The sequence below is a fragment of the Narcine bancroftii genome, chromosome 8, assembly GCF_036971445.1.
Source record: "Narcine bancroftii isolate sNarBan1 chromosome 8, sNarBan1.hap1, whole genome shotgun sequence".
Classification (NCBI taxonomy): Eukaryota; Metazoa; Chordata; class Chondrichthyes; order Torpediniformes; family Narcinidae; genus Narcine; species Narcine bancroftii.
Window position 1 is genome coordinate 109,151,400 of NC_091476.1, and position 27,969 is coordinate 109,179,368.

At 40.0% G+C, this 27,969-nt stretch overlaps 1 protein-coding gene across 1 annotated transcript; it reads right to left on the minus strand.

The window, feature by feature from the left end:
* Nucleotides 1–135: 135 nt before the first annotated feature.
* LOC138741167 (5-hydroxytryptamine receptor 3B-like) lies at nt 136–27,860 on the minus strand. The gene is made up of 9 exons (XM_069894829.1): nt 27,824–27,860; nt 20,363–20,520; nt 15,907–15,951; nt 15,383–15,492; nt 14,238–14,407; nt 6,377–6,534; nt 4,192–4,402; nt 1,306–1,515; nt 136–540 (listed from the first exon to the last, which is right to left on the minus strand). The coding sequence occupies exons 1-9, from the start codon at nt 27,858–27,860 to the stop codon at nt 257–259; spliced, it is 1,383 nt and encodes a 460-aa protein (XP_069750930.1). The 3' UTR covers nt 136–256.
* Between the last annotated feature and the right edge of the window lie 109 nt (nt 27,861–27,969).

The following is a 27,969-nucleotide window of genomic DNA, read 5'->3' on the forward strand; positions in this document are numbered from 1 at the left end:
GAGCTTGAGTTGGGCCTGAAATGTTCATTATATATCTTTACATTCTGTGAATGCTGCGAGACCTGCCGAGTTCCTTCAGTACTTCTGTGTTTTCGCCATACTTTCAGAGTATGCTTTAGATTTTGTATCATTTAGTCAGGGAAAGAAACCTACATATTCAGTGCACAATGGCTTTTTTAATTTCCACGGAGAGCCCTACATTTATTACAAGGTGATGGAGTGGTTCTGGGTGGCTGAGTAACTACTTGGGACAATGTTAAGGGTAACTCCATATCAGCCAGAGAGTAGTCATGGTAATGGTATAAACCCCAAAGATCACCAAATATACAAGGAAAAGGAGGCGATCAAATCTGTAACAGAACATCAACCAATCATCACTGGGGTTTCCTTTCACATCCAACTGGTGCAGGCAGAGCTTGATTGAAGAGATCTCTTTCTGTATATCTTTCATTGGTAACTTCCTGGTCGGGTGACCTTGAGTTTCTTTGTTGAGAAATTCCTTTTCTTGTTGGTCAGCAAGTTCAGGGCCACTCTCAGAAACTTTATTAAGAGAGAAAATAAGAGTTCTTAAATCAGCATTGGGGTCCACAACAACAGAAGTGGGCCAGCTATTTCCTTAAGCCTATTTAATTGCGTCATAGTTAATCTATATCTTATCTCTATTCGTCTAAGATGTGTCGACTGCAGCAGCTCTGCAGGGAGACTTCAAGATTTCAGTCGCCTTGGAACAGAAAATGCTGGAAATGTCCAGCAGGACATGAGACACTATCAGTGGAGAGATAAGAGAGGAGTGAAACACGAAAGTCTGCAAACACAGTGAATGAAGTAAAAACACAAAACTGGAGAAACTCATCAGGTCCAGTAGTGTACTTTATCTACCAAACATAAAGATACATAAGCAATTTTTTGGGTTTGACCCCTTCATTGTGTGAGAAAAATGTAGCCAGGCGCCTTAATAAAATACCTACCTACATTTTGCTCATAGCTTGATGAAGGCCTCAAGCTTGAAACATTTGTATTATATCTTTATATTTGCTAAATAAAGTACAGTTTGACATGATGAGTTTCTCCAACTTTGTGTTTTAACTCTGTGGGGAGAGAAATAGGGTTAAAGTTTCAGGTCGACGGGAAAATGTAGAAACTGGATATTTACGAAATAGATGATGCAGATTGATATCAACTGAGGAGGTTGGTGGAATCTTGAATTCCACTCTCTTGTTGCTCCCTTTGACCCATGTGGAAGAAAGGTGCAGCTGTTGGCAACAAATATGGAAAATGAAATAAGAGTCATTTGTGATTCCTTACCCCTATCATCACAGGTTTCCTCTTCAGACTTCAATGACATGCACGGCCTGTCGGTGGTGCTCTGATTGGAAGAAGTATCCTTTGCGAGGCAGCTGTTGGCAATAAAGCTCTTCCATTCTGTCTCCTTATTCATGTTCAGGAGCTGTACTATAAGAATTGATTCAGCTAAACTGATCACAAGCAGAGCCATGCAGACAGCAAAGAACACACCTAGAGAAGAACAGATCAGCCATGATGTTTACGTCTGATGGCCTTGGCAAAATTACACTTAAATCTATTTTTTTTCTTCCTGTTCTCTACAAATATATATCATGTACTTTTTTGAGCACAGAGAGGGGTAGGGATGTGACATCATCACATTTGTGTCATTATTCATTCCTTCATCTTTATTTCTTAATTAAGGTGGATAGAGAATTGGTTGATGGACGGGAAGCAAAGAGTAAGTATAAATGGGTTCTTTGTGGAATGGCAGCCAGTGAGGTACCGCAGGGCTCCGCGATGGGACCACAGTTGTTTACAATATATATATCAACGACTTAGATGTGGGAATAGATAGCAATATCTCAAATTTTGCAGACAACACCAAGTTGGGTAGCGAGGTTGGCTGTGTTGAGGACACTACGAGGGTGCAGAGTGATTTGGACAAGTTAGGCGAGTGGGCCAAGACATGGCAGATGCAATATAGCGTGGATAAATGCGAGGTTATCCACTTTGTAGGAAAGAACAGGAAAGAGGACCATTATATAAATGGTACCTGTTTAAAAAAGGGGAGATTCAGAGAGACTTGGGTTGCTGTGCATCAGTCATTGAAAGTGGGCGTGCAGGTGCAGCAGGTGGTGAGGAAGGCAAATGCTATGTTGGCATTCATAGCAAGAGGATTTGAGCACAGGAGTACAGGGATCCTCCTACAGCTGTACAGGGCCTTGGGGAGACCACACCTGGAGTACTCCAAGCATTTTTGGTCTCCTTATCTGATGAGGGACATCCTCGCCATGGAGGGGGCGCAGAGAAGATTCACTGGACTGATACCAGGGATGGAAGAACTTGCATTTGGCTTGTATCTCTGGAATTTAGAAGATTGAGGGGGGATCTTATAGAAACATATAAAATTCTTAAAGGCTTAGACAGACTAGACACAGGTAGGTTGTTTCCAATGCTGGGAAAAACCAGAATCAGGGGTCACAGTTTAAGGATAAGGGGGAAGTTTTTAGGACTGAGATAAGGAAAAATTTCTTCTCTCAGAGGGTGGTGGATCTGTGGAATTCTTTGCCACAGGAAGTAGTTGAGCTGGTCCCTTGTCACTATTTAAGAGTAGGTTAGATTTGGCCCTTGTGGCTAAGGGGATCTAGGGGTATGTGGATAAGGCAGGAAGTGGGTACTGATCAGCCATGATCATATTGAATGGCGGTGTAGGCTTGAAGGGCCAAATGGCCTACTCCTGCACCTATTTTTCTGTTTCTATTGATTATCCCCTTTCTGCTTACACAAGTTTGCTATATGCAAATCAACTACTTTATCAACTGGCAAAATGATGGCTTTGCTCACATTTTTGTTTAGACTTTTCTCTGCATGTTTTTAGCTAAACTTTTTTGAATTCACATGTAAGGTACAAGACTTATAGGTGTATGGTTAACGTAACACTCTTATAGCATTAATGACCCTGGTTCATTTCTGATCCTGTTTGTAAGGGGTTTGTACATTCTCCCAGGTTTTATGTTTTCATCCCATCCTTCAAAACATACAGGGGTTGTAGGTTAATTGGGATATGTTGGCCAGAAGGGTCTGTTACCATGCTGTATGTTTAGAGAATGTGTGAGAAAGGGAGAGGGAAGGATAGATATACGGTGGAAGAGCAGATTGGTGGGTAGGTACAGTTATGCTGGTGAATTGAGGGTAGATCTCCATCAGTAAATATATCTACCTTAACCATCCAGCCTTTTATGGCCTCCTTTAGCAGCAATCCCAAGGTCTGTGGAGCCCAGTAAGTATTTCTTAGAAACGCACATTTCCTTGAAATAAAGCCACGTGGCTTTGTTTTACCAGTCTGCTTCCTGAGAGCAGATTAATTGCCCATTCTGGCGCACCTTCATTAAACTGAACAAGTTTGAGGCAGCTTGGTCTCTGATATGAAATATTTACCTTATCTACCTCCAAAGTCATTCATTTTTAGGGGATTCAAATGATTAATCTGCTGAGTTTTTATTCAGCATTTCCTTCCCTCTTTTCCTCCCATCATTGGAGCCAAGGTTTCAAACATGGATCATGATCAATAGCACAGTTCTTCTGATTGTAATATTCAAATTTTATACACTTCTGATCCACTGTTTATAATCAGATCAATGAAGAGGCAATACCATTGTCAGGCAGAGTGGAGGTGATCCAGTAATGTTTCTGCCAATGTAGGTTGGTGACCACACTGCTGTAGGTAACAGAGTTTTTGTGAAATTATCCTCCACATACTCCATTTTCTGGAGAAGATGTTCTGCCTTTATTGGGAGGCTTTTATTGCTGTATTTCCTCAAGTAAATTGGGCGGCACAGTTAGCATATTAGTTAGTGCAATGCCATTACAGTGCCAGCGACCTTTGTTTGTATCCAGTGCAGCCATAAGAAGTTTGTATATTCACCCCCTGTTGGAGTGGGTTTCCTTCAGGTGCTCTGGTCTCCTCCCACCCTGGTTATTGGTGTGTCTGGGTGGCACGGGCTTGTGGGCTGGAATGGCCTGTTACTGTGCTGCATGTTTAAATTTTTTTTAAATTCTGTTTTGTATGTGAATTTATTTTCTTTGTTGTACATTTCCAGCTCAGCTGTGATGATAAATATTGTTTTAAATAAATACTCTTATTTCAAGAAAGACTATAAGTTTCTAAAAAAATGAATACTTCACCAATGAGTGGAGTTTGTACAGCAGTGATGGGTAGTTCATCGTGTAGGTTCATTCGGAACACTGTGTATCCAAACAAGATGCTGGATTTGAACGTTATTCTGCCACTGCTGTCTGGAGGCAGGAAGTAGCTGGTAACATCTACCAGCATCAGAAATATACTGGGCAGCAACAGACTGACCACATAAAGCAATGGTCTTCGTCTTATTACAATCTGTAAAGCAAACATTTTTTACATGTAGCAGTTAAGGCAATGCTATTAAAGCGTCAGAGACCTGGGTTTGAATCTAGTGCTGTTTGTAAGGAGTTTGTACATTCTCCCTATGTTTGCATTAGTTTCCTCCATGCTATCCAGTTTTCTCCCACCCTACAAAATTTACAGAGATTGTAGGTTAATTGAGGTATTTGGATGGCATGGGCTCACGAGCCGGAAAAGCCTGTTACTGTGCTGTAAGCCTAAATTTAAAATTAAAAAACATGAAATCTCCAGTACAGTATGGGTCCTTCACCCCTCAGTATTGTGCTGAACTCATAAACGACACTAACAACTACCTAGAATTTTCTCACTGAATAACTCTCTATTTTTGTCAATTCCAAGTACCTATTAAATAGTCTCTCAAAAAATCCTTTTGTACCTATCTCCACCATTGTTCCCAGCAGTGCATTCCATGCACCCACCACTCTCTGTGGGAAAAACATACCCCTTGGGCTTGCTCTCAAACCTGTGCATCCCCTCGAGTTAGCCTTTTCAGCCTTGTGAAAAAGCCTCTGGCCATCCACACGATTAATGCCCCTCTTCATCTTGTAAATCTCTTATCAGGCTACCCCTCATGCTCCATTGCTTAAGAAGAAAAGAGAAAGTTCACCCAACCTCTCCTCATAATGCAGGCTCTCCAAACCTGACAACGACCTTGTAAATCTCCTCTGCATCCTCTCTATTACATTACCTTCTTTCCTGTAGTGAGGTGACCAGAACTGAACACAATATTCCAAGTGGGATATAACTAAGGTCTTGAATTGCTGCAACATTTCAGTTATGCTATCAGTGCCGTTCTAAATTGTGTGATGGAGTAAAGGGTGCTTGTGGGCGGGAATAGCAAGTATATGTTAAATGATGATACTGATCGGCCAGAGATTCAACTTTTTATTGAATAATTTTCCATTTCCTAACCATCAGCACCAGGTCACATTATTTTAATATGAAATTAATCTCCTTCAGTCACAAAAAGCACTCTGCCAGAGAAACACTGGCAGGACGAGTGGCATCAGTGGGAGAAAAAAAAGGTCAACCTTTTTGAGCTGGAACTCTTCATCAAGACTGCAACATTGATTATTTTTTAAAAACTCCCACTGATGATGCTTGGCCCATTGAGTCCCTCCAGCAGAGTCATTTTTGCTTCATATTCCAACTGTCTCTCATGAATCTCCACATAAGTTTGGAAGTATTTCAGTCCAAAAGTGGTTAATCCTGGATCACCACTGCCAAAAGTTCAAGTAAGGAATTGTTCAGGTCCCTGAACAATAAACTCCTCACCACACAGAACATACCCCAATAAAGATTGGAGGGAGGGGTGTGAGAAAGGATGGTTTGGGACAAGATTTAGACTGATCATCTATTACTAACTCTTCAGTGGCTCATTGTTTAAAATAAGGTGGAATTTCACTGGGACAATAATCTACAAGCAAACTAGAACTAGGAGCTCATGTAAAATTTGAGAAAGTATGAGCATGTTCCAATCTTTAGGAAGATGAAAACTGATCTCAACTCCTTATATATGTCCTAACTCTATATTTAACTTAATCAATTGGCATTATAAAGCATGAAAGTCTGCAGATGCAGCGATTGCAGTAAAAACACAAAAATGCTGGAGGAATTCAACAGGTCACACAGAATAACTTAACGAGGGGCTCGAGCTCAAAACAGTGGTTATATATCATTACTCTGATGGACACTGCATGACCTGCTGTATTCCTCCAGAATTTTTGTGTTATTATTTTTATCAATTAGCTTACAGGCTTTCTTGTCCTGTTTTCATTTATGATCTTTCTTGTGTTTTTATAGTGCTTGATACATTGGGAATATTTTGAGATGAAAATGTTTTGCAAAAATGACACTGTAAAATGCCTGCTCGTCAAATCTTACATTTATTTTGTACGCAGATTTAGGAGCTCTCAATGATCCACTTACATTAAACTGAATTTGAGCATAATCCTTGCCTTCATCGTACATCCTTTCATATTTGGAAGGGACAGAGAGGAGTTCCCACTCACCGTCACCTAAAAATGCCCTGGTGTCATTCTCAATCTCATCAAAACTTCTCCAGAACTTGAGGTTGATATCATTTACTGTAATAAAGGAGAGAAGAAGGTAACATCTTTATATGGCAATATTTTTATTATTCATTCGTGGAACTTTAATGTTGATGGCTATGCTGACATCCCTAATTACCTCTCAACTGTGAAGATAGTTGAACAATCTTTTCCATTCCTGTGTCAGAATACAGGATAATGAAAGATTTCCTTTCGTGAAGGTTATTAGAGAACTAAATGGATTTATGGTGATCTGGTCATTGACTAGATTTATGGTTACTTTTACTAAGTCAAGAATTTTTTTCTCAACTTCTAGATTTTTGTTAAATTTAGTTATTTGACCTTACATTTCCCATCTGTCATGGTGGGATTCAAACTAATGTCTCAGAATGACAGCTGAGGAAAAAACTTCAGATGATCCCTTGAAGAAACTGTAGATTAATTTACTTTTGAATTATAGATGAATTTGTGTTATTTCCAAATTTGCTTCTGATTTTTGCCTTCTTCCATTCCATGGGTTTTAATTACTCACCAAGTAAGTATCCTTCAAAAGGAATGAAAGTGGAGGAAGGAGAGTGAAAGTGTTGTCAAGACTTTCAAGGATAAAAGAGGATCATAATCTACTTCAGGTCTATCCTCACTCAATATCAACAGCTATGGACATATTTTAAAGAAATTAAGCTGAATTGTTTATTGCAAGATGTAACAAAATACAGTGAAAATCTTTATTTGGAAGCAATCCAGGCAAGTTAACCCATACTAAGTACGTACTGGGGGGCCTTGGACTCCTTGGGTCTCCTGGTCCACTTGTGAAAGAGGAGAAGCAGGCTGGGTCATTAGTGGAGGGGGATGCACTTTCCTTCTGAACTGGATACAGCGAGGCCCTGACTGGGGATGGTGAGAATGAGCTCTGTGGTTCGCAGGGCACTTGATGGCAGGTGCCAGGTCCCTGATGGAGATGGTGTCCTCCCTACCATCTGGATACTCCACATAGATGTACATGGGATTGGCATGGAGCAGTTTCACCCTTTCCACCAGGGGTCGGTTTTGCTTCTCCTCTCGTGCTTCCTGAGAAAGACTGGACCAGGAGTGGTGAGCCAGACTGGGAGTGTAGTTCCCGATGCCGACCTCCTTTCGAAAGTGAGTAGGAGCTCATGAGAAATAGCATTGGTCGTGGTACATAGTAGCAACCAGATGAAATGGAGCATCATAGGGAGGACTTCTTGCCAGCGTGAGTATGGAAGGCCTTTTGACTTCAGGGCCAGTTTGACAGTCTTCCAGACCATGGTGTTCTCCTTTTCAACCTACCTGTTCCCCATAGCTAGTAGTCCTGCTGGATGTTATACCCCACACCAACAGTTACTGACATAGCTCTTCACTCATAAAGGATGAGCCCTGGATGCTATAAATATAACTGGGATACTCGAACAGGGTGAAAATGGAATCTAGGGCCTTTATGACTGATGAAGTGGACGTGTATGGACATGGGATGGCGAACGGGAACAGGGAGTACTCATCAATGATAGAAAGGAAGAAGGTGTTCCTGTTTGTGGAGGGGAGAGGTCCTTTCAAATTGACACTGAGCCGTTCAAAGGGTCTGGATGTCTTGATCAGGTGCACCTTTTCAGGGCGGTAGAAGTATGGCTTGCACTCCGCACAGACCTGGCAAGAGCTGGTTATTTCCCTGACGTCTTCCATAGAGTAGGGCAGATTGCATGCCTTGACAAAATGAGCCATGCGGGTGACCCCTGGATAGCAGAGCACATTATGCAGAGACCACAGTTGGCCGGTGTGTGCAGAGGCACAGTTTCCTCTGGATAAGAGCTCCTGGCCAATAGGAGATGTCATAATTGTAGGTGGAGAGCTCGATCCTCCACCTAGCAATCTTGTCATTCTTGATTTTTCCCCTCTTGACATTATTAAACGTGAATGTGACCGAAAGCTGGTCAGTGAGGAGCGTAAATTTCCTACCAGCCAGATAGTGTCTCCAGTGCCTCACGGCTTCTCCAATGGCTTGAGCCTCCTTTTCCACAGATGGGTTCCGGGGCTCTTGGCCTTGCAATGTCCGAGAAAAAAGTGTAACCGGCCTGCCCGCCTGGTTGAGGATAGTGGCCAGGGCTATGTCTGAAGTGTCGCTTTCCGCTTGGAAAGGTACATTCTCATTCACCGTGTGCATGGTGGCTTTCACAATGTGATTCCGGAGGTAGTTAAAAGCCGTTTAGGCTTCAACTGAAAGAGGAAGTTAGTGGCTTTTGAGAGAGGGTGAACCTTATCAGCATATTGAAGGATCCACAGGGCATAATATGAGAAAAACCCCAGCCTTTGTGGTCCTGGGAATGGGGAACTCTAACAGGGGGTGCATCTTATCAGGATCGGACCCATTTATGCCATTCTCCACCACATAGCCAAGGATACCCAAGTGAGTTTCAGGCCTTTCGCCATGTGGAGAAAACTCTGGAGGTTGGTTTCATGGACTTCCATGGTGTTGCCACAGATGGTGACATTATCGAGGTAGGGGAAGGTGGCCTTCAACCCATACTCATCCACCATTCTATCCATCTGCCTCTGGAAGATAGAAACCCCATTAGTGATACCGAAAGGGACCCTCCGGAATTGATAGAGATGACCATTAGCCTCAAATGCTATATATGGACAGTCCTCAGAATGGATTGGCAGCTGGTGATAAGCAGCTTTCAGGTCGATGGTCGAAAAGACCCGATACTGCGTAATATCATTCACCAAGCCTGAAATTTGAGGGAGGGGTTATGTATCCAGGAGTGTGTATTGATTAATAGTTTAGCTATATTCAATTACTAGTCAAGAATTGTTTTCCCCTTTTTACCAGTGTCACTTGTACTCTCCACGGGCTGGTGCTAGGTTCGATGATAACTCCGTTGAGCAGACATTGTTTCTCAGACTTTGTAAAATCTAGGTCTGCTGCTGTGTACTTCCTGCTCTTGGTAGCAATAGGTTTGCAGTCTAGGGTCAGATTCAGGAAAAGAGGAGGGTGGGGGGTGGGGGGGGAGGTGTCAATATTCAGTGTGATGAGGCTGCATGTGGGTTATGATTTTAGGGGCACTCCATTGCGAATCGTTATGGGCGGAGGGGACCAGAATATTCCAAGGTCACGCAGGAAGTCCAGACCCAACAACACCGGAGCACACAATTCATCAAGTACATACAAATGATAGATGTACTATATAATGTTGTTGAACATCCATAGAATGTGAATGAGATGCAAGGAATATGCATAATTGAAAGGATACATCTTTAGGTTGTATTTACATAGTTAAGAATTAAGGGGCAGAGGTTTAGAGGTAACATGAGGGGGAACTTCTTTACTCAGAGAGTGGTAGCCGTGTGGAATGAGCTTCCGGGAGAAATAGTGGCGGCGGAGTCAATTGTATTATTTAAGAAAAGGTTGGACAGGTCTATGGATGAGAAGAAGATGGAGGGTTATGGGCATTGTGCAGGGAGGTGGGACTAGAAAGGGGTGTTTGGTTCGGTGCGGACTAGAAGGGCCTAATGGCCTGTTTCCGTGCTGTAATTGTTATGTTATGTTATAGTCCGTGAGTCTATGAAGCTTTCAGTAGAGCCTGTGTCGATAAGGCATTTAGTGGAATGTTCATTTACCTTCACAGTCACTATGGAGGTGCTGAACTGGTGAGGTCTGTCCTGATCTAGGACCATCAAGGCTAGGTTCCTAGAGATTCCATGCACTTCACTTGAGTGGCCCCACCGTCAAGGCTTGCCTTGCATGGGTAAGATGACATTGACCTTGTGGCACAGCAAGATGGCCACCCTTCCTCCTCTGACGATGAGGGCATTGAGTTTGAATTGGCATGGCAGCAAGATGGCCGCTGAACCTTTTTGCGCCATTTCCTCACTGCCACCCTCCATTGGCGCGTAGCACAGCAAGTGGGCTCGGGTGAATTCGAGGCAGATGGCTTGGGACTGGAATCAGATCGAGGAGTGGTTTCCCCGAACTTCCTCTCGTGTGGAAAACTCTCGCCTAATGCCCTTTCTTGCCACAGCTGGAACACACTGAGTCTTTAGCCAGGCAATGAGATCGGTGATGGCTGGAGAAAAAGCACTCTCTAGCACAGAGGCACTCCCTAGCATGGGAAGCAGCAGCCGTCAGGGCTGGGGTAGCGGGAGCAGCCGGACCTTGGAAGGGGTCACCTGGGTGAGTGAGCTCGCTGGCTTCGAGGTAGATGTTCTCAAGCTTGGGCTGTTCCAATGATTTGGCCAGTTTATCGTGGCTAGCCAGGACCTTCTTTCTTGACTCAAGCAGTCGCTGCCTCATGTACCTCGAGCGGGCCCCTGAGACTAGAGTGTCCTGGATCTGTTCTTCCTCACGAATGCGGCCATTGGCCCTCAGTGCCTTGCTCAGACCTCATTTTGATTCTTCAGGTACAGAGCCTTCATTGCCTCGATGGCAGCATCATATGTAGTGCAGTCCCTGATGACTGTGTACCCTTTTGCTCCTACCCTCGAAATGAGCGTGGACCTCCTGAGTTCATCAGTGTGGAAGACATCTCTGGTCACTTTCACGTAGGCCTGGAAGCAGTCTAGTCAGTACATACATTAACTTCTCAGCTGTGTCGGGGACAGAGGGTCTATCAGCAGCAGACCTGGCTTGAATAGCACTTCCATCATTTGGGGAATGAGCTAATAAAGTGGTAGCGTGAATAAAAGCTCTCACGACTGGAGGGAGAACAAATGCTTTTATTAGCTTATAACTATGGGTAGGGTCTCACAGTAGTCTTCGGAATGGTTCTGGGTTTAGGCAGGAAACCAGGGTTTTATGTGAGCAGATGGTGGTGGAGCCGGGAGGTGGGACCAGCCATCACCACAACACACTACCAGTGGATCCCAGTTCACTGCAACCTGCAAATGCTGCTTCGTTGGTTGTACTTGTATAATCAGATGGTAAATGAACTTGAATAAATGGCAAAAAAAAATGCACTTTGTGCTTTACTTCCGACCTTCAATTTAATTTCTGTCAATGGAATCAAATGTTAGAAAAAAATTCGAAGTACCAAGTTGGGCGGCACAGTTGGCACAGCGCAATGCTGTTACAGTGAGAGCGATCAGGACTGAGGTTCAAATCCCACGTTGTCTGTTATAGGTTTGTACATTCTCCTCATGTCTGTGCGGGTTTTCCCCAGGGTCTCCCATTTCCTCCCACCCTTCAAAAAATGTATCGGGAGTGTAGGTTAATTACGTGTAATTGGGCTCATGGGCTGAAAGGGCCTGTTACTGTGCTGCAAGTCTAAATTTAAAATTTTAAGTGTATATCTTACTTCTTAGAAGAAGCAACACATGATGAATTTTTCTCCTGGATCTACTCTACAGAAGTTCTCACAACATTTGGAATTCAGGAGAAGGGAAAACTGTGCTGAACTGATCCATGTTGTGAAGTGTATTGTTAGAAGTATTAAATGTTTACACTAAAAACAAGAAAGACAAGTGAGAGTAGATAAAATTATTGCAGAAAACAATCCCCATATGAGTGCTGATTTTGTGGTAATCTATTCCTCTCCCTTCTCTTGTGTCCTACATAGTATAATTATCATCCCTTCAGACATTCACATTTAAATTATCTTATTTTATGATTAGTTTTCCATGTCCTCTTCTGTAAGCGATGCCTCCATTACCTTGTCTTTGTCATTTACTATCCAAAGCACTTTGGTTGTAACCAAATCCAAATGACAAGATAAGTGGATAAAAGCCCATATGCTTTTCTTGGTGGTGTATTTTTTGTGAGGAAAGGATACTTTACCAGGACAAGTGGTCTTATAAAAAAGGATAGGCTTCAATCCAGTGGAAGAGACGATAAAGCTGACCTTTAAGTGCTTGGCTCTATTTTCCTTTCCCTATGCCATGACTTTCACTTATTTGAAGCCCTTAACTTACACTATGCACTAGATTAGTACTGAGACAGTTTAGATCTAAATATCTGTTTACTCTTAAGTGGTCACCCATTTCAATTCCCGACATTTCTATCCATAGTCTGAGACCATCTGTAAATTGGAGGAACAACACCTTATCTTCTGTCTGGGTACACTCTAATCAGATGACATCGACTTTTCCGGTAACCTCCTCCCCCTTCTTCTTCCTTGTCTCCTATCCTCCAGTTCTCTCTCTCTCTCCTTTTCCCTCTCTGTCCACAGGGCTAAAATCAATTCTCACATTTCCAAATAACACCTTTTGTTTGTTGTTCTGGACTCCTCCTATTCTTCCCTCTTTCTCTCCCAATCTTTATTCATACGTCTGGCTGCTTTTTATTTATACCTTGAAGAAGGGCTCAGGCCCAAAATGTTGGTAATATAAATTTACATTCTATGGACACTGTGAGACCGACTAATTTTCTCCAGTATTTACTATGTTTTTATTCTTATCTGCCATCTTCCCCAATTATACCCAGAATTAAGGGAAGGAGCAGGAGTTAAAATTTTATTAAAAAATAATTTAGATATACAGCACGGTAACAGGCCATTTTAGCCCTTGAGTCTGTGCCACCCAATTAACCTACATCCCTGGTTCATTTCAAATGGTTGGAGTAAACCGGAGCCCCCAGGGAAAATCCACAAAGACACAGGGAGAGAGTACAAACTCCTTACAAACAGTGGAGGATTCAAACCCCAGTCCTGATCATTGGTGCTGAAAAGGCATTGGATTAACCACGACACCCACCGTGAATCTCTGTTGCCCTAATTTTCTATTGGTGAAAGTGTAAAAAAATTGTCATACCAAAACCTAGTCTTACTATTTTAATTACATAGTCCATTACCAACAAGATCTCTTCTGACCTTTGATCTTCTGGTCTGTTCCAGTGTAGATTGCTAAAAGCAGGCTTTTTACAAGCTTAGCACTGAATTTGATTTTTTTTATTGTACAGAAACTCCCATTTTATATGCAACAGCAGGTGTGGGACTTATCAGCTGTTGAAATTTACAACTCCTCTTGATTCATTTGGTTTTTTTTAAATCATTAGTTGACTGGTCATGTAATTTCTCTTGTCTGCCCACCCCATCACATACCTTTCCTCATTTCCTTATTCCCCCATCCTGAATGCAGGAAATTCTCACCAGATGGAAAGAGAATTAAGTTTCGACAGAACTAGGAAAGTGATACTGAGATGCAGAGAATGGGAAGATAGAAAAGAGCAGAAAGGAAAGGTATGAGAGAACAAGGGGTGATAGTGTCAAATAATAAGTCTATGGGAAATTAAGTTTCTGAATTTGGATTTGTACCAGGTTGTACTTTTGCTTTTCACCCAATGATGGCCAATAAAACATCACAGCACATTGCAGGCCTTTCAGTCCATGATGTTGTGCTGACCTACATCAACCCTGTTTTATTGGGTTTTAGTAAAAATACAATGCTGGAGAAACGCAGCAGGTCAAACAGGGTACTTTATGTAGCAAAGATAAAGGTTTCGGGCCTGAACCCCTCATCAAGTCATGAGCAAAATGAAGGCATGTTCTTGAATAAAATGGTGCAGGGAGGTGCAGAGGGAGGACCACAGGCTCACAGACAAGAGTTAATAGGAAGGGGAGGGCACAACAGAAAATGGGGGTGGGGTGGGGAAGGGATAACAGTGAATGAAGAACGAAGGGATGGAGAGCTGGAGGAATGGAGACAGAGGGATAGGGAGGAGAGGGAGAATGGGGAGTGGTCTAGCAGAAACCCAGAGAAGTTGATGTTAATGTACAGTACTTTTCTCTGCCCACCTGTGTGCAGCCAGCTGCAGAAAGTGAAGGTGCAGTTCTGTTTGTCAAATGGGAAGGCGTAGATCTCCAGGTTGCAGGCAGAGACAACTTGCATTGGCTTGTAGTTTTTAACAGTTCCAGAGGCATTTACATACACATAGGGCAAATAAGATGACCTTCCAACATCAATACTGCAAGAGGAAAATAACGGCACACATTTAATATTCAGTCAATGAAGAAACCGAACATGAACATTCAGATTGTTAACCAAATCCTAATGTGTAGAGTTGATAAAATAATCCAAGGCAGTGCCTATATGATGAAATTTAAACTTGTGACCCAGTGTAGATTTTTAAGCCATGCAGCTCTTTGAAATCCACACAGCTGAAAATTGTTCCTCATGAAGTGTAGAATTTTCCACTCTTAATTTAAACGGCCCACAGAGAGAAGAGGGAGACAAGAAATAATATGGGTTTGTAATTGAGATATAAGACCATCAGCCCATAAGTACCATGTCACTTTAGTCATGGTTCCAGACAAGTTCCAATGATTAGACCACACAATAATTCAATGCATTATCTAGAAAAGTGTTGTACCAACAAATGCCTAGATGGGTCATTAAACAGGATCCATCTGTGTTCTCCTGGATATTAAAATTCACACAGTGCTATTCTGAAAAAGAACAGGGGTATTCTCCCCAGTGCCTCTTATAATATTATAAAATTTTTCCCACAAAACAACTTGTCTGGTAGGCATGGTATTTGTGGTTCCTTGCTGTATGCCAGCTATTTGCAATGGGGGTTATACAGATGCCCTGGGGGGGGCCACAGTGCATTTAAGAAAAAGTCTCATTTAACGTAACATAACTTTTTTTATGTAGTCGGTAGGAGAAATATGGAAGAAACCAAATCTTGACTGCTTCACAGGGAAGGGGTCCTTGAACATTGAGCAGATGGGGGACCATGGCCAATAAAAAAGGTTGAGAATGACTGTTGTTTTCTGTAGTGTTTTCTCCAGTATATCAGTGATGTGCTTCATTTGCTGAGTGCTTTGAGAAGTCCTGGGGAAGATGTGCACAGCATTTGGGAAAAAAGTCAAATCTAATTGGTGAAATGTCAACATTTCCTCAGCTGCTACTCAGAAAACATGACTTGCTGGTTACTTACAATTCTTGAATTATTATGTCAGGGATCCAGATCGCTTCAATAGGCAGAGAAATTTCATTGATTCCGTCAAAACGTTTGGGATTCCATACCAGGTGCTCATCCAGCCATAGCTGCAGCAAGGATAAAAGGAGGCTTTGTGAGAGTTTGATGTGGATGATCTTAAGAAAAGACTATATGATCAGAAGCTTTGGCAATAGAATGTGGTTGATGTTGATAAGAGTAGTGTCCAAATTCAAAACTCATACTGAGGAGAGTGAGTGGTTAATATTTATATGGATACTGACCAACCTACTGAGTGTTCCCTCTGTTTTATTTTTTTTATGTCAGACTTCCAGTATCAGTAGTTACTTTTCAACCATTTTTATATCTGACCTTTGAACTACCAAGAGGCATTGAAGCCCAGTGCCAGGAGCAACTCAAGAGTATTTCAGTAACAGAAGAGGAGAGCTTGTGATGTGCCGCTGAAGGAGCACTTTTTCAGGGGGCTGATGTAACAGATTGACAATGTCCGATTCAATCCATACCTGCCGGTACCAGACACTGGTCGTCAGTTTTTGGTTTTGCCCATCCTGAAAGGTAATAATGAAAGGTCATTGGTGAAAAGCAAAGATGATGTATATTCAGATTATTTTTTTGCCGAAATGTAAGGATGTTTGTGAATATGAGACAAATAATATTATAGATTTTTTAGCATTCCAATTTAGATCCGTTGCTTAGAAGTTTCAGATTCAGATTTCAGATATATTGTCAAAGTACATCACATGACATCACATACAACCCTGAGTTTCTTTTTTTTCTGTAGGCCAGACACAGTGTATACATGTAAACAAACAAAAGAACTATAAACAGATAATGAAAATAAACAAACTGACTGTGCAATACAGAGAGAATTTTAAAAAATCAATAAATTGTACAAGTAAGAGTCCTTAAATGAGTCCCTGATTAATTTTGTTGTTGAGAAGTTTGATGGTGGAGGGGTAGCAGCTGTTCCTGAACCTGGTGGTGTGAGTCTTGTGACACCTGAACCTCTTTCTTGATGGTAGCCAATGAATGCTGCTGCTCTCCAACAGCAATGTTCCTTGTAGATGTTCTTGAGAGTGGGGAAGGTTTTGCCTGTGATATCCTGGGCTGCGTCCAATACCTTTTGCAGAAGTAGAGGTGCTGATGTACTTTCTTCACGATCCTATTAGTATATTGGGTCCAGGAATAATCTTCCAAGATAGTGACTCCTAAGAATTTAAATTTGCTTACACTATCCAACTCTGATCCCCCAGTGATCATTGGAGGGTAGACCTCTGGCTTTCCCTTCCTGAAGTTAATAATCAGCTCTTTAGTTTTGGTTATACTGAGTTGTTTGTTGGTGAACCATTCAGCCAAGTTTTCAATCTCCCTCCTGAATGCTGACCCATCACCTTTATTTATGCAACCCACTACCATAGTATAATTGGCAAATTTGTAGATGGTGTTATTGTGGTACTGAACTGCACAGTCATAGGTGTAAATTGAGTAGAGCCGGGGTCTAAGAACGCAGTCCTGTGGTGCTCTGGTACTGATGGAGATTTGTGGAGGAGATGTTCTTACCAGTCCTCACTGTTCGTGGTCAGAAGGTGAAGAAATCCATGATCTAATTACACAGTGGGGTGTTGAGTCCCAAGTCTTGGAGTTGGCTGATCAGTTTTGAGGGGATGATGGTGTTAAATCCTGAACTGTAGTCAATAAAGAGCATCATGATGAATGCATCTTTACTGTCCAGGTGTTCCAGGGCTTTGTGTAGAGCCAGTGAGATGGTATCTGCCGTAGACCTGTTGCTATGATAGGCAAACTGGAAAGTATCATGTCACCGCACAGACATGAGCTGATATCCTTCAACACCAGCCTTTCAAAATACTTCATCACTGTCAATGTAAGTGTTACTGGTCAATAGACATTAAGGCAGGTTACTACACTTTTCTTGGGCACCAGTATGATTGACACCTGTTTGAAACACATGGGTACCACATCCTACTGGAGTGAGATATTGAAGATATTCATGAATACATTGATAAGTTGGTCAATTAGTATCTGACAAGCCAGTTTTGTCAGAACTGTGTCATTGAGATATTAACCCTGTGAAGTATAGTCAAACAAAAATATCTGGTCTGACAGCTCAGTGCTGAACACAGTAAGAGGTTCACCATCAGGGCAATTCCTGTCAAACTAAACGTTAACCAGCTTCACACAACAATTTCTCATAAGATAAGTGGGTTTCTCCCTTTCTACCTGGGGTGTCCTGATTAACAGTGGTCATTTTCAAACTGCTGTTTGACTATTATGTTTCATACATTACATCAGTAACATTATTTCTTTTAAAAATATTTTTGTTGAGTTTAACATATAAGCATGAATACATGATTAACAATTACATAATTCATTTGTATACCAGTAAGCACACATTAAAAAAAAGCTGAGAAAAAAAGTAGATAGAACTACATCAATAATTGCTTATAACAAAAACATTTAATTGAAATGATCTATGTGACCCATTTATTGAAATAACTTGAATAAAATAAAAAAAGAAAAAAAACCCAAAAAACTAAAATCTAAAACTGAATCTAATCTAACCCCTCCCTCTAATCAAGGTTACATTTAATGTTAAAAAAATCAATAACGTGGAATCACTGGTGACCAACATCATATCAAAAATACTGCATTGGCATCCCTGTCTTGTTGATCTGCCTAATTTAAGGTGATTTGCTACATATCCATTTATTACTACCTTAGCTAATGGTCCATTATATAATGATCTAATCCAGTTAATAATTTTTTCCGGTAGTTTAAATTTCTGTATGTTACCTTGGTATCAGAATAGATAATAACCTAAAACATTTATACAAATTAAACTATGAACCATAAATTTAAAAATACAGGAAGATTTAAAGAATTGAAAAGAGCTACCGTTAACTTTAATAGGGAGAGTAAACTGTATTAAGATGAATGTGTTTCCACGGATGCAATATCGATTCCAAACTTCACCAATTCCCCTGACAGAAAATATTTTTGAAAAACTGAAGGAAATTGTAAGGAATTTTTTATGGAAGTGTAAGTAATCAAGAATAGAACTAGAAAAACTAACATAGAGATACAAACAAGGGGGACTGCGGCTTCTAAACTTCAAAAATTACTGCAGGGCAGCGCAGTTAAGGTATTTATCAGATTTTAATCAGAGAGGAGAAAAACTGGACTGGACTAAGATAGAATTAGACAAATTGGGAGAAAATATTCCGGAACATATACTTTATAAATGGGATGAAAAATAGGTGCAATACAACAATTCACCAGTATTACATCACATACTTAAATTATGGAAAAGAATACACCTGGAAGAAAAAAAGATAAATGATCAAATACCAAAAATGTTATTGATACAAAACCCATTAATCCCCTTTACAGAATGGGCTAGAAAAGGAAGCAAGAAAATAGAAGATTGCTTTTTGGGAAATAATTTATTAACATTTGAGCAAAGATAAATATGGATACACAAGGTACAATATTTGCATTTTACCAGTTGAAAACTTATTTAAAAAATAAACTAGGAAATAGCTTGAGATTACCAGAAAGAGGCAGCTATGAATATTTAATCACAGACTCAACGATAGTTAAAAAATTTATAACCAACATGTATATCAAACTGCAATATAAGGAAGACGATGAAACAAAGTATAAACCGAAACAAAGTTGGGAAAAAAGATTTAAACATAGGGATAAGAACAAAACATGGGAGAAGTTATGTATAGGAACAATAAGGAATATGATAAATACTAGATTATGTATGATTCAATATAACTGGCTACATAGATTACATATTACTCCTCAGAAATTAAAAGAATGGTGCCCAACAGCGTCGGATAGATGCTTTCGCTGTAAACAAGAGGCTGGAACAACATTACATGCAATATGGAGATGTTCAAAAGTAAAAATTTTCTGGCAAGATCTAAATCTAATATTAAACAAAATCACAAAAAAAAACAAAAGATCCAAAAAAAATTCTGTTAAATAATTTGAGAAAAAAAATTATGACTAAAATTAGACAGAGCCCAAAAAAGATTTATTGTGATAGCGCTAGCAGTAGCCAAAAAATGTATTATGACAGCCTGGAAAGTGGAAACAAGCCTTAAAATACAACAGTGGTACAGAAATAAACAAGTGTATTCCATTAGAAAAAATTACATACCATCTGAAAGACAGATATACATTATTCAAACAAATTTTTTTTTTAAATAATTTTTTTGTTTTCCAAGGGTCCCCGCTCTCGGGGACGCGCCTTCACCCCCCCCCCCCCGACACCCGTCCAGGGATCGAGGCTGGCAGGCAGACCCTGACCCCGACCCCGACTCCTGTTCCCCTCAGGCCCCCACCTCGGACAGCCACTCCCGTAGCTCGGTCAGGCCGGACATGGCGCACAGACACGGCGAGAAGTTCGATCAGTCCCAGTGTCCGGCCGAGCTCCCACTCCAAACAAATTTGGGAACCATACATAAAATATGTTAGGGAATGCCGACCACAGACCTCCATCTCTTAAAACAACATGATTATGAGCTCAATAAGATTTAAATATGTAAAAGTGAATGATGCGACTTCTTTGCTTTTTGTTATTTCTTTGTTTTATGTGCTTTATTATTTATTGGTATTTGAAGGGGAGTGGGGAGGGGGGGAAGTATGAAAGGGGGGGAAGAGAAAATATCACTGTGTGATGATCATCTGAGAATGTTGTTATTGATATGATTCATAGTGCAAGAAATAAAAAAATTTAAAAAAACTGCATTGGGTAAAAAGTGCTTGCTGCATCCTTAAATCTGCAGGAACATCACACATGTATATTGGATATATTGGATAGCAGCTTGTAATATCCTTCCAATTTTGAAACATTATCTTTTTTGTTATGTTAGATTAAATAGAACCAAACTGTTACATGAATACGTATTATTTGTTTGAAGAGCTTACCACTTCTAGCACAGCATGAAGGATGAAGTCGATGTAAACAGTGATAGGCTGGGTCCAGTCTTTTACAGGACGGACTCCTTTATCATAGTTTAATAGTAGTGTCTCCATTAGTTGATGAACTGTTGAATTCTGAAGTGAAGCACTGTAACCAACACTTCCTGAAAGTAACAGAACAAGTTAAAATAATTGACAACAAATTGGGGAGACAGGAATTCTAGTTTCACACACAGTTAATCTGAGGCGCCTGCAAGCTCACACCAAGACACAAGAGAAACTTGTCCGTGAACTACTCTTTGCAGATGATGCCGCTTTAGTTGCCCATTCAGAGCCAGCTCTTCAGCGCTTGACGTCCTGCTTTGCGGAAACTGCCAAAATGTTTGGCCTGGAAGTCAGCCTGAAGAAAACTGAGGTCCTCCATCAGCCAACTCCCCACCATGACTACCAGCCCCCCCACATCTCCATTGGGCACAGAAAACTCAAAACGGTCAACCAGTTTACCTATCTCGGCTGCACCATTTCATCAGATGCAAGGATCGACAATGAGATAGACAACAGACTCGCCAAGGCAAATAGTGCCTTTGGAAGACTATACAAAAGATTCTGGAAAAACAACCAACTGAAAAACCTCACAAAGATAAGCGTATACAGAGCCGTTGTCATACCCACACTCCTGTTCGGCTCCGAATCATGGGTCCTCTACCGGCACCACCTACGGCTCCTAGAACGCTTCCACCAGCGTTGTCTCCGCTCCATCCTCAACATCCATTGGTGCGCTTTCATCCCTAACGTCGAAGTACTCGAGATGGCAGAGGTCGACAGCATCGAGTCCACGCTGCTGAAGATCCAGCTGCGCTGGGTGGGTCACGTCTCCAGAATGGAGGACCATCGCCTTCCCAAGATCATGTTATATGGCGAGCTCTCCACTGGCCACCGTGACAGAGGTGCACCAAAGAAAAGGTACAAGGACTGCCTAAAGAAATCTCTTGGTGCCTGCCACATTGACCACCGCCAGTGGGCTGATAACGCCTCAAACCGTGCATCTTGGCGCCTCACAGTTTGGCGGGCAGCAACCTCCTTTGAAGAAGACCGCAGAGCCCACCTCACTGACAAAAGGCAAAGGAGGAAAAACCCAACACCCAACCCTAACCAACCAATTTTCCCTTGCAACCGCTGCAATCGTGTCTGCCTGTCCCGCATCGGACTTGTCAGCCACAAACGAGCCTGCAGCTGACGTGGACTTTTTACCCCCTCCATAAATCTTCGTCCGCGAAGCCAAGCCAAAGAAGAACATCCCTCTTTGTGACACCTTCTTCACAATCAACTTTCTTACCTTTCATTTAGTCACTAATACATTTAGCACCAAATTTTTGTGGCCTTCTGCCAAATAGTATGTATGTGCTCTAAAATGATGATGCTACATCGTGATCAGGATCAGAGGTGAAGAGGGTGAGGAAATTGAAATTCCTGAGAATCACTATCTCAGTGAATGTTTCCTGAACCCAACATACTAATCCCATCATGAAGAAAGCACGTCAGCATCTCTACTTCCTCAGGAGTTTGCAGAGATTTGGTATGTCATCAGAAACCATAGCAAACTTCTACAGATTTGTAGTGGAAGGTGTGCTGAACAGCTGCATCATGGTCTGGAATGGGGGAAGGCACAAATATTTTTCTGAATAAAGCCCTGTAAAAGATAGTGCACATAGCCACAGGCAAAACTCTCACATGGAACGCTACTGTTGGAGAGCGGTAGTAATCATCAAGGAGTCATACCATCCAGGATATGCTCTGTTTTCACTGCTGCCATAAGAAAAATGTATATGTGCCACAAGACTCGTATCTCCAGGTTCAAGAATAGTTGCTACCCCTCCACCATCAGACACCTCAATAACAAACTCAGTCAGGATCTCATTTAACTGCCCTTCCTTTGCTCATTATTTATTACTAAATATTTATTTTCTGTATTGAACAGTCAGTTTGTTTACATTTCTTTCTTTTGTATACTTATCTTTCTTCTTGAGTATAGTTTACAGTTTCTGGTAATTAGAAATTCTGCCTGCCCCACATGGAAAAGAATATCATGATTAGACCTGATGTCATGTATGTACTCTAACAATAAATCTGAGCTTTGAAAACCATTTGTTCATCAACTACAAGAGAAATGCAGGGAAAAGTGTCAACTCTATACTGGGCATTTTTTTTAAATCCACTGGATAGACCGTGGAAGATCCATCTCAGAGTTGTTTGGCTGCAGAAAAATATCTGCATTCTGCACCAACTACATCATGTCATGCAAGCCATGACCTTAACTCATGGGTCCACTTAAACCAGATCTCAGTTCAATCTGGTATCAACCAGAGTGTCATTACTCCAGCACTTTTCTCAATCTTTCTCTCTAAAATGCTGCAACTTACCTCCAAGCTGCTTTTTGCACGAGTGGTGCCAATCTATAGGACAAATGGCTATCCTCTATTCTAAAACTAAGGTCAGTCCAATCATGAAAATTGAGTTGTGGTGCATGGCCGATGCAGTCATTTGCACATATTAGAAGCCAGGCTCTGCCATATTTTGTGTTAATTAATTTGAATATTTAATTTAAAATTTCCATATATGTATTCATATCAAAATACAAAATATAATAATGTAATCATATAAAATCCATTATACATGATGGTTTTCTAAAACCCCATAAAGAAGTAAACCTCTAACTCCCTCCCCAAAATGATAAACCCAATAGAAGTAGAAAAGAAAGAAGGAAGAAAGAGAGAAGGAAAATGAATACAATTAGTAAAGAAAAAAAAGTAGACCTGGTTGTCTTTCACTTGATTCTAACTTTTTAAAATATTATTTGTTTGTTTATTTATTCCAAGGAATTATCGAGATTTCATAAGTTTTTGGGAAAGTCCATTTATAAATTTATACCTACAATATGTAAACATTGGCACCACTTTTTCAAAAATGTATCATATTTATTCCTCAAGTTCTATGTAATCTTTGCAAGATGTATACAGTTATGACTTTCTGCATGCCATCATTCCAAACCTATATGAGAATCTGATTTCCATGTCTCATTTTCTTACAACTGTTAAGAAATTTTTACAAATTCTTTTTGATATAAATTCAATTTAAATTTTGGTCTTATCCCTGAAATATTACTCAGTAAAAATAACATTGGGTCCTGTGGAAATGTAACTCCTGTGGCTTGCTCCAAAAAAGTTCCTAATTCTATTCAAAAAGGTCTCAATTTTGGACATGACCATGTAATCTCTAAAACATTGATCTGAATGATCTGACTTCAATGTATTTAATTTTTTTGGGGGAAAGATATAGTTGATGTAAAAAATTATATTGAACCAATCTATATCTATCATTTATTGTGTTTGCCATACTAGCTAGACATAGTTCCAACCAATTTTTCTCCCGAATAATAATATTTAAATCTGTCTCTCATCTCTGTCTTAGAGCAGTGGTTCTCAACTTTTTTTTCACTCACATACCACTTTTAAGTATTCCCTATGCATTGGTGCTCTGTGATTAGTAAAGGGTTGCTTAAGGTGGTATGTGATGGGAAATGAAGGTTGAGAATCACTTCTCTAGACCCAATTGTTACTGAAATATTTTGCTTGAGAAAAATTGTCATTGGCCCATTTCTTCTGGACTTATGAAACCGTGCACATAATGAGTCAATTAGGTACAATTAAAACAGTGACTTTCAAACTTTTTCTTTCCACCACATACCACCTTAAGCAATCCCTAACTAATCCCACATACCACCTTAAGCAATCCCTAACTAATTACAGAGAACCTATGGCATAGGGAATACTTAAAGTGGCATGTAAATGGAAAGAAAAATGTTGTGAACCACTTGTCTATATCTATAAATTTCCTGCTTTTGAGTTCCCTTTTGCAATAATATATACATGGCTGATATAAATTTCTTAATAGATCTATTACAAATCAAGGCTTCTATTTCATTACTTTTAGGTAATAACTGTTGGACCCAGTTTATCTCCAAATATGCTTTAATTTGATTATAACAAAATATTGTATTATTTTGTATCCTATATTTATTTTTTAATTGTTCAAACAACATTAGATTTCCTCCTTCATAACATTTCTAATTCCCATAGAGAACCAAATATCCAAAATCGATTATCCATTGTAAATCGGATGTCTATTTTGTTTCAAACGTGTTTTAGCTAAGCCAGGGTTCCTCATTCCCATTTCAGTATTTGCTTTATACCGTATATTAATCAAATGCTTCAACAATGGGGTTTCCCTGACACCAAATATTATTATTGGTTTTCATTTATATGTAAAATCTTCCGGTGTCTTCTCCATCTTTATCTTAATCCATGCTGGTTTGCCTTCCTCTTCAAAAAAAAAGAAGAGAGGAATCTCATTTATGTTGCCTGATAATACTTTTTAAAATTTGTAAGTTGTAGACCTCCATCATCATATTAATTGAAGAAAATGAATGTGACAACATTCACAAAGCAAAGGTCCTCTACCAACCAGCTCTCACTGTGCACCACTATCCTCTGACAATGAACCTCCCTGAGGAGACCCGGGAAAACAAGAATAATTTTCTGTGCCTGGAAAGAGAGTTTTCTGCAAAGGTAGGCATCGCTGATAAAATTAGCCATCACGTGTTCAAAACAGATTCGCTGACAAGTGCTTGGTTCTAGCGGTGGACTTCATTTTAAGTATAGAACTTGAGCACGCACTGAGAAATTCAACCCCGGTGGGGATCGTCAAATGCACTATTAAAACTACATAAAGCTTCACTTCTAAATGTTATCGAAACTGAATGGTGGAATAATACATAATATGTTGCTGCAACATTATAGTACATTTAACACTACTGATGAGTGTAATGCGCGTCGAAAGAACCAAAGACTTGTTGATCCAAACCAAGGCTTTTATTAACTGAAAAGACTGGAGCATATCACAAGTAGGTCGACCAGTCCAGAATGACCTGGTCTGGCTAGGAGCAATCTATTAAGTCCTGCCAGTAGGTGTGGCTACCCTCTCAGCCAATCACAGTCATCCTACACTACCATCTGTACATATGTACATATATACATTGGCGATAGAATCTGTACTATCACAATGAGGTATGAATATTTTACATAATCACCTTCCTCCTGCCTTTGCCACTAATAGTTATATTGCCATATTGAATTTAGTTTTCAAATCCTGAGAAGACCTTACCAGGCTCATTTATGATCATGTTAATTATATCTACTGATAGTAATGACATAACCCTTGCATTAGATGCCTAGTTTAAGGGCCATCTCATTGAAAATCAGTTTTCAATGTTTATTTCCACAGCACAGTGGCTTGTTAATGGCTGTGTGTTAAGAACCTGATTTCCAAAGTAATTTTGTCTCTAAAGGCCTCTTTCTGAAAAAGCATTTACCTTGCAAATGATCCCTGTGGAAATTTTCCACTTCATAATTAATGCTCAGATTATGGAGCTGCAGGATTGTGTAGAATTTTTCAATAGGGAGGGATAACACGGAAAGGCAAAATTTCCTCAGGATTTTATTCCCTTAGTACATTCACCAATAAAATGTTACATTTGTGGTTGAATCCCATCTATTTGAAAAACTCACACATTATTTTTCAGGCAGACATACAGAATGAAATATAAGGCACGATTTCAGAGCACAACCTAATGGAATGTAGAATCAAGGGCTTGCTGTTTTCTGATATTCAAAATGAGTGTTTTGATAAAATCATTCCTGGCGTTTAATGCATCTTCAGGAATCATTTCAATACACAGCTTATTATAGACTCTTTGTCCTTGATGGTCTTTGAATAGTTATCATTTGTTTCTCATCAAAATAACGAATGATTGATATTTGCCAAGTAATGAGTTGGTCAATGAACTACATAAGAACAGTGTAGCTCAGAGAAGGGATGTATCAAATGTGCCTCAAATTAAAAAGGCAGAGTTAGAAGATCAATTGTTATAGGTGATTTAATAAAAGAGGGACAGGTGTGATAATTCAATACAGTAAAACTTCCAGTATCCAGTACCTATGGAGATTCGTAGATGCCGGATAAGTGAATTTTCCGGTTACCTGAGATTGCGTGTTGCGTGGATTGGCAAACTGGCTGCTAGGGAGTGCCAATTTTAAACTTTTGTAATTTTTACCTATTTATTTTCCATAATTATTATTTTTCTTGTAGTAGTTTGAATTTTGGATAATGGGGATTTTATGAGGAATAGGCCATTTGGCCCATCAAGTCTGTTCTGCTCTTTAATAATATTATGGCTGATCTGGGTGTGAACTCAGCTTCACCTGCCTTTGCCCATAACCTTTCGATGCAAAAAAAAAACCAATCTAATTCGCCCTTAAAAATATTGAATGAGACAGCCTCTACTGCATCCTCGGGCAGAGAATTCCACTGATTCATTCCTCTCTGGAAAAAGCAATTCCTCCTCATCTCTAGTCCTAAATCTAAGTTCCTGAGTTATGGCTGTCACTAAATTCAAATCTCACCTACAAGTACAACTTTTCTGTCTCGATCTTATCTAACCTTTTCATAAGTTTATGTTTCCCTAAGAACCCCTCTCATTCTTATGAATTCCAACAAATATTGTCCCAGGTGACTCAATCTCTTCTCATAGGCTAACCCCCTTTTCTCCGGCATCCCAACGAATTGTTCATATTAGATGTATAATCCTTGCAAGGAACAAAATAGGACTCAACAGTATTAAAACATTCAGAATAGACAAACTAATTCAATGTTACTGAGACAGTCTATTACCAGGCACGATGAAGTCCCTCACTTCTCAATAGAGAAAAACTTGGTCAAAGAGCCAAGGATGGAACGAATTTGTGAGAGAAACAAAGAAATGGTTAGAAAGCCAAGTTTGGGTTTTAACATCTTGTAGCTTGTATCAGGAATATAACCAAATTTAAAATAATTACTGTAAAAATTCTACTCATTTATAAGCAGTGAATTGCCACACAAATTCCTAATAAAGACAATGAATTCAAGTACTTGTACAGTTGTTAAATCATTTTTATTATCAATCTGAATATGTTAGGTTAATGTTTTTCCAATTGCAATAATTTCTGAGCTCCCCTTTAAAAAGATTGAAAAAAATCTCACTGTAATTGCTTCAACGTAACTTCTGCTGTGAGATGGATAATAGAACCACATCAGAAAACTTAAGTTCATGCATAATATTACACTCAGTGAAGAGATGCAATACCTTTCTTAAAATATTTTACGATTTCCTAAATCCTTTCAGTTCTATTTCCACCTTTCGTGCCATGACTGCTAAATATTTTACACCAGTGGTAAAGGCTGTTACAGTGATGACATCAGCCGACTGCAGTTTTCAATTAGTATTTTATTAAAAAATGCATCAATTTAATATATGCAAGGTCAGTCAGAAAGTTCAAAGAGAAAGAGTACAAATGTTTCCGCACAAAAGCTTACCTGAAATCAGGCTGAAGAGAAACAGAGCCAATGCCATTTCCTTCCAGAATAAGTTAGGGTTTGAATCGTTCCTGCTTTATCTAGATCAGAGTGATCTCAGTCAAAATTATCTAGCCATTCTGACCTCTACAATGTTTCCCAACTTT